The sequence below is a fragment of the Acipenser ruthenus genome, chromosome 41, assembly GCF_902713425.1.
Source record: "Acipenser ruthenus chromosome 41, fAciRut3.2 maternal haplotype, whole genome shotgun sequence".
NCBI classification, from domain to species: domain Eukaryota; kingdom Metazoa; phylum Chordata; class Actinopteri; order Acipenseriformes; family Acipenseridae; genus Acipenser; species Acipenser ruthenus.
Window position 1 is genome coordinate 5,761,337 of NC_081229.1, and position 12,466 is coordinate 5,773,802.

The 12,466-nt window shown below is 41.8% G+C and overlaps 1 protein-coding gene across 1 annotated transcript in view; it reads left to right on the plus strand.

Moving 5' to 3' along the window:
• The window catches only part of LOC117434001 (complement factor B-like), a 50,814-nt gene that overhangs the window by 34,780 nt on the left and 3,568 nt on the right, over positions 1 to 12,466 (plus strand). The window contains exons 14-15 of the mRNA XM_059010721.1: positions 2,250 to 2,329; positions 3,153 to 3,247. Of these exons, the coding sequence (XP_058866704.1) occupies positions 2,250 to 2,329; positions 3,153 to 3,247 (175 nt within the window). The remainder of the gene's footprint in view (positions 1 to 2,249; positions 2,330 to 3,152; positions 3,248 to 12,466) is intronic.

Below are 12,466 nucleotides of genomic sequence, written 5' to 3' on the forward strand. Positions count from 1 at the left end.
AAGCAGGAGGAGAGGATGAGGTGTATAAAGGCCATTTCCCAGGCCAAGCAGGGAGAATGGATGAGATGGGAGAGTGTGGAACAAAGCAAGATTGGCTGGCAAGACCTATGGTGAATGGAACAGAGCAGGATCAGTTTCCTCTGGGTAGGAGAGGATCCCTCATGTCCTTTGTGTTCATCACCTGCAACATTAAGGCACATTTTGACAGGATGTAAGGTGACTCTTAGCCAAGGACGGTTTACTTGGCGCCATGACCAGGTACTGCGATGTTTGGCTTTAGCATTGAAAGACAAGCGTAACATGACCAATAAGTTGCCACCTGTTCCATCAAAACATTACACACAAAAGACAACATTCCTCCGTCCAGGAGAGAAACCACCAAGAAAAGGTGTTAAAACCAATCCTCGCCCAGGACAACTGGAAGCTGCTAGAGACTGGAAAATGCCGGCAGATGTTGGTCAACGGCTTATTTTTCCACCTGAGATTGCCACCACTAACCTTCAACCAGATATTGTCTTGTGGTCTGGATCAGCACGCCTTGTTCACCTGGTAGAGTTAACAGTGCCATGGGAGGATGCTGTAGATGAGGCGTATGAGAGGAAGAAACTGCGGTATGCTCAACTAGCCACTGAAGCGGAACAGCGAGGATGGAGAGTCCGGGTTTACCCAGTGGAGGTGGGTTGTTGAGGATTTGTGGCACACTCTACAACCCGGTTTCTCAGAGACGTCGGATTCAGTGGCCAAGAGTTGCGTCGCACAGTGAAGAACTTATCTGAAGCAGCAGAGAGGAGCAGCAACTGGCTATGGTTGAGACGGAAAGATTCTGGCTGGGGATCTCAAGCACAATAGAAAGAAAGAAATGCTGATGTACGGGTAAGTAAGCTGGGCTGAGTTGAGTGGGGGACGGAGGGGAGTGATGCTGGGACGCCAGCATCACCGTCGAGCCCTCTTGAGGTGTCGTGGGCTAGTCGATGAAACACAGAGGAAGGAAGGTGCCCACTTGAAGACCCCAGAGATGTATCCTACTTAGCTCAATCCAGACGGTTGTCATGCTGATGCGCTGGGGAGACCGCACTGTGGTTGAGCCACCATCGTAGCCGTTGTGTGTGCTGATGCGCTAGGGAGGCAAAATAATCTGATCCCTGGAGCCAGCATTACACTTCAGCCATCAACAAAAGACAGAAGGATATCTACATCATCATATGGAAGGAAGAGCAAATGGATGGAGACACCTATGGATCACATTAGTTTACTGTAAAGCTACGTCTTAGTTGGTGCTTATCTTGGCGAGAGCCGAGTTCAAATCAGCATGAAGTTTTAACATCTACTCTCGTGTAATGGAAATCGGGAAGCTGATGACTAGGGCACAGTAGCCGAAGCAAGGAGCGAGAGGGCAGGCATGATCCTAATTTAGCTCCCTGCTTCTGCTGTGCAGCCAGCATTATTCATCATTTTACATTTGAATTTTCTGTGACTGTGTTTAAACTCTTTCAAGAACATGCTCTGCTCCATGTGGTATGTTTTTTTTTCAGAAGCCATCGTACTAATCACAGCTTCCATGTAGGTTCCCAAGGCAGAAGTGCAGGTTTTGGCTAGTATAAAAATAGAGCTGGCTGTTGCCACAGGGAGTTAGGCCACAAATGCTTTTTACAGCAAAATGTAGATAGTTGCTTTTTTAAGAAGATTGTAAGAAAATCTGGAGAACTACACTTAAGAAGGATCTTAGGAAGATCTTAAATAACGTCTTAAGAACTTTACTAAGTTTCTTCTTACAAAGGATTTCAAGAATACACCTTCATTCTCAGCACACAACTGTATTCTGTGGTACTTTCACTCAAGTTTGATTGTGGGTATCGCACAAGAGAAATGAAGCGTTTTTCACCAGTTTATTTGCAGAGCTGCCATCATCACAGGATCCATGTCTCAGATCCTATTTGAGGTAGTGACTTCATATTTGCAGGGCTATATCAACCCTCCATTGTAAATGTGCTGGTGAGTGTGGCATTGACCTGTGACTGGTACACAGTTGTATCCTGCTGTCCAGTAAAAACAAACCCTTTCACTGCCACATTGTTTTAACATCTGGCCACTGATACAGACCACACAGTAGCACAGTACAGTAACAGTGACCCCCCCTCATTTCTGACCACTCCCCTACTGGACATACTTTGTTAATATTGTGTGCTTTAATTGTTTAGAAACTGGCTGATTTCCTCAGTATGGTAACAAGACTGCTTGTTTCCTTTTAGGCCAATCTGCATCCCCTGCACTGAGCAGGCCTCTGGAGCGCTGAGACTTGATAAAAAGACAACGACCTGCAAACAGCATGGTAAACTCACTTTCCCTCTTTCATGCTCCACTCAGATTTTACTTTCTGTGAAAGGTCTTTGTTAGCACAAGTATAGGGCAGCTACAATGGGATGAGGCTGCCATTGGTAGAATGGGACCACAGTATGCTAACTACTGTATGTTTGATGTTCAATGTCAAACAAACAGTGGAACTTCTGTGGCAATGGTTCTATATTATACATGGGGTAATGGTAGCACAAGTATAAACAGACAGACAGAAAGACAGTGGCACTACAATGACAGACAGACAGACAGACAGACAGACAGACAGACAGTGGCACTACAATGACAGACAGACAGACAGACAGAGAGACACACAGACAGACACAGACAGACAGTGGCACTACAATGGCAGACAGACAGACAGACAGACAGACAGACAGACAGTGGCACTGCAATGGCAGACAGACAGACAGACAGATAGACAGACAGACATTGGCACTACAATGACAGACAGACAGACAGACAGACAGTGGCACTACAATGGCAGACAGACAGACAGAGACAGTGGCACTACAATGGCAGACAGACAGACAGACAGACAGTGGCACTACAATGGCAGACAGACAGACAGACACAGACAGAGGCACTACAATGACAGACAGACAGACAGACAGACAGACAGACAGACAGTGGCACTACAATGGCAGACAGACAGACAGAGACAGTGGCACTACAATGGCAGACAGACAGACAGTGGCACTACAATGTCAGACAGACAGACAGACAGACAGACAGAGGCACTACAATGACAGACAAAGAGTGGATCTACAATATCAATATTTCACTTTCTTTCCTCACAGGTGAGACTCTACTGCCAGACCTTGCTACTGAGGACGCAAGCTTCCTGACATATAAATCAGATAAAAAGGACGTAAAAATTAAACTAAGAAAAGAGGTGGGTGGATCTGAAAACAGCTTTAAAATCAATTTGTGTACCTCCTAATAGCTTTGTTAACATTGGCAGGGTGAATGCAAAAATAAGTCTCTCTTTTTTGGCACACTATGTTATTAGTACCTTTCCTGCAATTTGGGTTTAGATGAGGTTAATTTTCTTTTAGTAAGAGGAATTTTCCTTCCAAATAAAAATGACCCTATTAATAATAGAGTACGGGAGGGTATGTCTAAATGTGCCTGTCAACGTTCCAGTGTAGCCTTGCATGACAGCTGGTATCTTGAAGCTTTCTTGAACTGGGTCTACAAGAGGTTTTTAGCTTGTGTTGAACTGCAAGTGCAGCCCGCCTCATTTGGCCACCAATAAAATAAGATAAAAAAGTGAAGGGAACAAAACAAAAACCCAGACCTAACATTACACAGATGCCAAAAAGAATACTACATTCCATAAGAGAGCGCATTCAGGCATTATTTGCTAAACATTTTTTGACTGCATATATATTCATATACATGTTATACATGTACATAATATATACAAGATTTCCTTATGGTAGTCAAGAGCTAAACATTTTATCTACATATTATAAACGTACAGATAATGTCCAGCACAGACAAGAGATAAGTGATATAATTAATGAATCAAGTCCTGGAGAGCATGTTCCCTCTGGGTGAAGAAAAGGGGATTGTATGAACTACAGCAGGACGCATTGATAGGTAGCTAGAAAGATAAGAAAAAGGACAAATAATATGATTGAGTGCTTTAAAATGTAAGGAATACAAGACCTGAGATTGAAGTTTGAGGTCTCCGATGCAGAGGATGGATCAAGGGACTGGTTTCAGGAAGTGATTTTGCCGCACAGAGGAACTCCAAAAGGACATCCTTGAATGTGGAGAAGCATCCCACTTGTAGAGTGCTGACGAGGGACTCCAGGACTCCTTTGTGATAGGTGGCTTGGAAGATGAAGGTTGGGAGCAGATCTTTGAATATTCCGCAGCAACATTTGTATACAAGGTAGTGACTTAAAAGGGGGAACATTATCTGCGAGTATTGAAGTGAGATTGTCGACCTGATCAGTAACGACATATCGTAGAGACATGATTGCATTGAGTAAGCAAGAGTAATCACTTCTATAGTAGAATTTTCAGTAGTCGACATGATGGAGCATTATTGAACGGCGATTAACGAAAGTGACATTGTTAACGACGTATGTGAAAAGCGATGTGGATTGCATTGCTACAGTAGAATTTTCCGGAGGTGATCTGACTGAAACAGTGCTGGCGCTAGGGTTTACTGGGCTCTGGTGCTAGACTGTGCAGCACAACATGAAGAAATCCTTTTCAAAATAATAAATACAGCAAAATCTGAATTGGTCAAAAACTTTTTTCTTTTTTAAATAAATCAATTATGTAACAAGATTAATCAATTTGATTAATCATAGGCATCAATTGGATTTTTAAATGAATGTTATCAAGTACAAAAGTTAGTATGAAAACATTTCTATAAAAAAACACATGTCTGCATCTCAAAAATTAGGCCACTGTAAAAATGCATTCGTTACAACTCAGATATATTGTGAGGAGTGTTAGATTTAAATCAAGGGAAGTAATGTTAAAACTTTACAATGCATTAGTAAGACCTCACCTGGAATATTGTGTTCAGTTCTGGTCACCTCATTACAAAAAGGATATTGCTGCTCTAGAAAGAGTGCAAAGAAGAGCAACTAAAATTATCCCTGGTTTAAAAGGCATGTCGTATGCAGACAGGCTAAAAGAATTGAATCTATTCAGTCTTGAACAAAGAAGACTACGTGGCGATCTGATTCAAACATTCAAAATCCTAAAAGGTATTGGCAATGTTGACTTTTTTAACCTGAAAAAAGAAACAAGGACCATGGGTCACAAATGGAGATTAGATAAAGGGACATTCAGAACAGAAAATAGGAGGCACTTTTTTACATAGAGAATTGTGAGGGTCTGGAACCAATTCCCTAGTAATGTTGTAAGCTACTAACAACCAAACGAGCAAGATGGGCTGAATGGCCTCCTCTTGTTTATAAACTTTCTTATGTTCTTATAGACAACCTGTCAGCTGTGATTTGCGAATTTGAGTTTTTATTGACAGTCCACCAATACTACCTTGCTACGTTTTTTTTTCTAATCCCAGTAGATTAGACAGCACCTACAGTATATATACAGTGCCTTGCATAAGTATTCACCCTCCTTGGACTTTTCCACATTTTGGAATTAAAATGGATTTAATTGGGATTTTTACCATTTACACAACATACTTAACACTCTGAAGGTGCAAAATATTTTTTATTGTGACACAAAAGATAATTAAACAAAAAAAAAGACATTTGTTGGTTGCATAAGTATTCACCCCCCTGAGTCAATACTTGGTAGAAGCACCTTTGGCAGCAATTACAGCTGTGAGTCTTTTTGGGTAAGTCTCTACCAGCTTTGCACATCTGGATCCTGCAATTTTTGTCCATTCTTCTTGGCAAAATTGCTCAAGCTCTGTCAAGTTGGATGGGGACCGTTGGTGAACAGCAGTTTTCAAGTCTTGCCACAGATTCTCAATCAGATTGAGGTCTGGGCTTTGACTGGGCCATTCTAAGACATTCAGGGTCTTGTTTTTAAACCACTCCAGTGTAGCTTTGGCTGTGTGTTTAGGGTCATTGTCCTGCTGGAAGGTGAACCTCCGCCCCAGTCCCAGGTCTCTTGCAGACTGAAACAGGTTTTCCTCTAGAATTTCCCTGTATTTGGTTCCATCCATCTTGCCCTAAATCCTGACCAGTTTCCCAGACCTTGCCGATGAAAAGCATCCCCATAACATGATGCTGTCACCACCATGCTTCACCGTGGGGATGGTGTTCTCAGGGTGATGAGCAGTGTTGGCTTTGCGCCACACATAGCGTTTTGCGCTAAGGCCAAAAAGTTCAATTTTGGTCTCATCAGACCAGAGAACCTTTTTCCACATGTTTGCTGTGTCTCCCACATGCCTTTTGGCAAAATCCAAACGGGATTTGATATGGGTTTTTTTCAGCAATGGCTTTCTTCTCGCCACTCTTCCATAAAGCCCAGCTTTGTGGAGCGTCCTGGTTATAGTTGTCCCATGGACGGTTTCTCCCATCTCAGCTGTGGATCTCTCCAGCTCCTTCAGAGTTACCATTGGCCTCTTGGTTGCTTCTCTGACTAATGCCCTCCTTACCTGGTCACTGAGTTTTGGTGGACGGCCTTTTCTAGGCAGAGTCGCAGTTGTGCCATATTCTTTCCATTTTTTAATAATGGATTTAACGGTGCTCCAGGGTATGTTCAAAGTTTGGGATATTTTTTTATAACCCAACCCTGACTGGTGCTTCTCCAGAACTTTATCCCGGACTTGTATTGATAGCTCCTTGGTCTTCATGATGCTGTTTGTTTAGATATGCTCTCTAACTCTGGGGCCTTCCAGAAACAGGTGTATTTAATCTGAGATCATGTGAAACACCTTAATTGCACACAGGTGGAATCCATTCAACTAATTATGTGACTTCTGAAGGCAAATGGTTGCACCAGACCTTATTTAGGGGTGTCACAGCAAAGGGGGTGAATACTTATGCAATCAAGACTTTTCAGTTTTTTATTTGTAAATAATTTTGAAAAATATGTAGATTTTTTTCCCCACTTCAACATTATGGACTATTTTGTGTAGATCAGTGACAAAAAATCCTAATTAAATCCATTTTAATTCCAGGTTGTGACACTACAAAATGTGGAAAAATCCAAGGGAGGTGAATACTTATGCAAGGCACTGTATATATATATATATATATATATATATATATATATATATATATATATATATATATATATATATATATATATACAGGCAGGTGTGAAAAAAATGCTGTAAAGTAAGAATGCTTTCAAAAATAGACATGTTAATAGATTATATTTATCAATTAACAAAATGCAAAGTGAGTGAACAGAAGAAAAATCGCAATCAAATCCATATTTGGTGTGACCACCCTTTGCCTTCAAAACAGCATCAATTCTTCTAGGTACACTTGCACAAAGTCAGGGATTTTGTAGGCATATAGTCAGGTGTATGATTAAACAATTATACCAAACAGGTGCTAATGATCATCAATTCAATATGTAGGTTGAAACACAATCATTAACTGAAACAGAAACAGCTGTGTAGGAGGAATAAAACTGGGTGAGGAACAGCCAAACTCAGCTAACAAGGTGAGGTTGCTGAAGACAGTTTACTGTCAAAAGTCATACACCATGGCAAGACTGAGCACAGCAACAAGACACAAGGTAGTTATACTCCATCAGCAAGGTCTCTCCCATGCAGAAATTTCAAGGCAGACAGGGGTTTCCAGATGTGCTGTCCAAGCTCTTTTGAAGAAGCACAAAGAAACGGGCAACGTTGAGGACCGTAGACGCAGTGGTCGGCCAAGGAAACTTACTGCAGCAGATGAAAGACACATCATGCTTACTTCCCTTCGCAATCGGAAGATGTCCAGCAGTGCCATCAGCTCAGAATTGGCAGAAAACAGTGGGACCCTGGTACATCCATCTACTGTCTGGAGAAGTCTGGTCAGAAGTGGCCTTCATGGAAGACTTGCAGCCAAAAAGCCATACCTCCGACGTGGAAACAAGGCCAAGCGACTCAACTATGCACGAAAACACAGGAACTGGGGTGCAGAAAAATGGCAGCAGGTGCTCTGGACTGATGAGTCAAAATTTGAAATATTTGGCTGTAGCAGAAGGCAGTTTGTTCGCCAAAGGGCTGGAGAGCGGTACACGAATGAGTGTCTGCAGGCAACAGTGAAGCATGGTGGAGGTTCCTTGCAAGTTTGGGGCTGCATTTCTGCAAATGGAGTTGGGGATTTGGTCAGAATTAATTGTCTCCTCAATGCTGAGAAGTACAGGCAGATACTTATCCATCATGCAATACCATCAGGGAGGCATCTGATGGCCCCAAATTTATTCTGCAGCATGACAACGACCCCAAACATACAGCGAAAGTCATTAAGAACTATCTTCAGCGTAAAGAAGAACAAGGAGTCCTGGAAGTGATGGTATGGCCCCCACAGAGCCCTGATCTCAACATCATCGAGTCTGTCTTGGATTACATGAAGAGAGAGAAGAAACTGAGGCTGCCTAAATCCACAGAAGAACTGTGGTTAGTTCTCCAAGATGTTTGGGCCAACCTACCTGCCGAGTTCCTTCAAAAACTGTGTGCAAGTGTACCTAGAAGAATTGATGCTGTTTTGAAGGCAAAGGGTGGTCACACCAAATATGGATTTGATTGCGATTTTTCTTCTGTTCACTCACTTTGCATTTTGTTAATTGATAAATATAAACTATTAACATGTCTATTTTTGAAAGCATTCTTACTTTACAGCATTTTTTCACAGCTGCCTAAAACTTTTGCACAGTACTGTGTGTATATATATATATATATATATATATATATATATATATATATATATATATATATATATATATATATATTTATGTCTAGTCATTAGTGGGCTCAGAAAAAGGCTGGAGAGTCGGTACGGGCCGTAGAGCGAGCCACGTTCTGGGAGACCCAATCCATACTGACAGGCAGGAGAGCTATTAATTATTGTCATGGTAGATAGATTATCATGAATCCCGCTTCAAAGTGAATTGAAATAAGAGGGCTGCTCCTACATCCATATGTAAAGCATACTGTGCAGCTGCAAGTAGTGTTTACTGTAGTATACGAGTGAGAGACGTGATTTGCCTTGAGGAATAATGCAAATGACAAAACTGAAATGCCCCAGTCGTGAAGAGTTACCGTTTTGAAATCGCCCGTTGATCTGTAAGATTGGTAAGAGTGAGTGATGGATACGCTCCAGTTTATCAGGGGTTTGAAGCATAAAGATGGACAGTTATCGTTTAAAGAAACCAAACATAACAGTCTCTGAGGCCGCAAAGCAGCTTTGTAAAATGTCTCTTTGTAATGTACTCTGATGCACCACTGAGTACAGGATCCTGTTCAGAAACATTGTGGTTTTTCTAAAAATCAAAAAGGAGAAAATAAAGCAGAGACTTTATAAATACTGTAGATGTATGAATGAACTTCTTACCATCCTATTATTTCAGAAAGGATTTTAAGTGAATCCAGTTTGATCCTGAGAAATTCAAAACAAGTATTGTTAACTATAGATACAATGCGATGAGACGAGATATGTCCTGCCTTGAGAAATAATGCAAATGACGAATTTGAAATGCCCTGCGAGCGAAGAAGTTACTGTTTGAATTGTTCGTTGATCTGGAAGAATTGAGTGTGTGAGTGAGTGGATACATTCCAGTTTATCGGGGTAGAGGCAATGAAAACGGATGGTTGACATTTAGAGAAAGCAGGCGTATGGAACAGAATGAGCATCACTGCACTAGCTGCATGTATGATGAAAACGGCACTGTGTGTTTGCTGGATGGTATTGTTTAACATTAACTTTGCTGCTTCGAATAATATTACGTCTGATCTGAGGCGAGGCAGAGTGTCAACGACCTGTCGAGGCGGGTGATTTGGTAAAACATATTAAAACAACCCTGCCAGTGTAATACAAAATGAAGCATTGAAAATGACTGCTGCACAACACAGCGCACGCACAGTGAAGCACAGCACAGCACAGCTCGGGCACAGCACCACACTGCTCTGCACAGTGCATCACAAGCACTCTGTTTATGCAGATTGTCTTAGAATAAGGATCACAACTATATCAGACTTGGTTGTAACGTAATGTGTGTCCAATAGCAATGTTTTATATGGTATGTGATACCATGGTCTGCAGCTGCCACTTCAGCTGTAACTTCAACTCTGATGAAAACGACGACTCCAGTACCAGAGAACAATGTGTGTTATTTTTGTTTGTTTTTTCTTCAATCTCTCACAAGAAGGAGAGAGCATGTGCATCCCCTATGCAGCAGTCCCGAAACCTATGCTAGATCATCCCAGCATTCATGATCGCAAAACATGCACATACCTCAATAAAACGTTTTGTCTGCTACACGTCCGTCCAAAACATTCGAGCATGTTTGAGTGTTTCCACGTCCAATGGAGCTTCAAAGTCTCCACAAATCGCAAAGATGACCACCCTGTTATTATCAGGAGCGTAGGATGGAAAGACTGATTTGTAGATTATGAATGTTATGTTGTGATCCTGTTGCAAGTATGACTGCTCAAGAGGTTTGGCTACCCCATAGAAAAACATTGACGCATTCCTGACAGGGGAAGAGAGCTGTCTCTAAGGACTAAAGATAAAACAATTCCAGAAGAGTTAACTCTTTGAACAAGCGGAGAGCTGCAGACATACATTACAAGGAATAAAGTAACAATATGACTACATTTGCGTTCTTACCTTCGCGAATTTGAGCATGGAGTTTCCTGGACCAAGGGATGGTCTGCGACAGAGTGACTGGACTGGTAATCGCTGGTCTAAACCAGAAACTGTAGAATGGAGGATCACAGCAGAATGCAGGAAAATGGATTTTGTGTTAGACGATTCCTGTCGAGACACCAGCCGGCTACCTTTTCCTGCCGAAACCTAGAGCTGGGTCTACCATTGGAGAAGTCGAATCCATAATGCGAAGGTAGGATGAGAACAGCAACACAACCCCATAATGTGAGAGTACAAAACCAAACAGATGAAACGATACCAAACAAATGAACGATAAAGAGCGTGGATGAGAGGGGGTATATATATATATATATATATATATATGTGTTGATACAGAGCATGGATGAGAGGGGGTATACAGTGCCTATAGAAAGTCTACACCCCCTTGAACTTTTTTCACATTTTGTTGTGTCAGTGCCTCAGAGGTTCATGCATTTAAATTTTTAGATTTTTTTTTAGCATTTAGATTTTTTCCACTTATCTACACATCATACTCCACACTTTTAAGGGGAAAAAAGTTTTTATTTAGAAAAAAATTATATATTAAAAATACAAAACTGAAAGATCATAATTGTCTACACCCCCCTGAGTTAATACTTGATGGAAGAATCTTTGGCAGCAATTACAACTGTGAGTCTGTTGGGATAGGTCTCTACCAACTTTGCACACCTAGATTTGGCAACATTTGACCATTCTTCTTTACAAAACTGTTCAAGCTCTGTCAAGTTCCTTGGGGAGCGTTGATGGACAGCAATCTTCAAGTCATGCCACAAATTTTCGTTTGGATTTAGGTCGGGGCTCTGACTGGGCCACTCAAGGACATTTACCTTTTTTGTTCCTTAGCCACTCCAGTGTAGCTTTAGCTGTGTGCTTTGGGTTGTTGTCATGCTGAAAGGTGAACTTCCGTCCCTTTTTCAGCTTTCTTGCAGAGGTTTTCCTCAAGGACTTTTCTGTACTTTGCTCCATTCATTTTCCCTTCTATCCTGACATGTGCCCCTGTCCCTGCCGATGTGAAACATCCCCATAACATGATGCCACCACCATGCTCACAGTAGGGATGGTGTTCTTTGGGTGATGCACCAAACATAACGCTTTACATTTAGCCAAAAAAGTTCCATTTTAGTTTCATCAGACCACAAAACTTTTTGCCACATGGCTACAGAATCTCCTGAGTGTTTTTTTTTTCATACTTCAAACAGGATTCAAGGTGGGCTTTCTTAAGTAATGGCTTCCTTCTTGTTACCCTACCATACAGGCCAGATTTGTGGAGTACTTGGGATATTGTTGTCACATGCACACTTTGACCAGTCTTGGCCATGAAAGCCTGTAGCTCTTGCAAAGTTGCCATTGGCATCTTTGTAGCCTCTCTGATCAGTGTCCTTCTTGCTCGGTCATCCAGTTTGGAGGGACAGCCTGATCTAGGCAGGGTCTTGGTGGTGCCATACACCTTCCACTTCTTAATAATCGTCTTGACCATGCTCCAAGGGATATTCAAGGCCATTGATATTTTTATACCCATCCCCTGATCTGTGCCTTTAAACTTTGTCCCGGAGTTCTTTTGAAAGCGCCTTGGTGCTCATGGTTGAGTCTTTGCTTTGAAATGCACTACCCAGCAGAGGGAACCTACAGGAACTGCTGAATGTATCCTGAATTCATGTGAATCACTACAATTCAACACCGGTGGAGGCCACTTGGTGTGTGATTTTGAAGGCGATTGGTTACACCTGAGCTAATTTAGGATTGCTATTACAAGGGGGGTGGACACTTATCCAACCAAGATATTTCAGTTTTTATTTTTA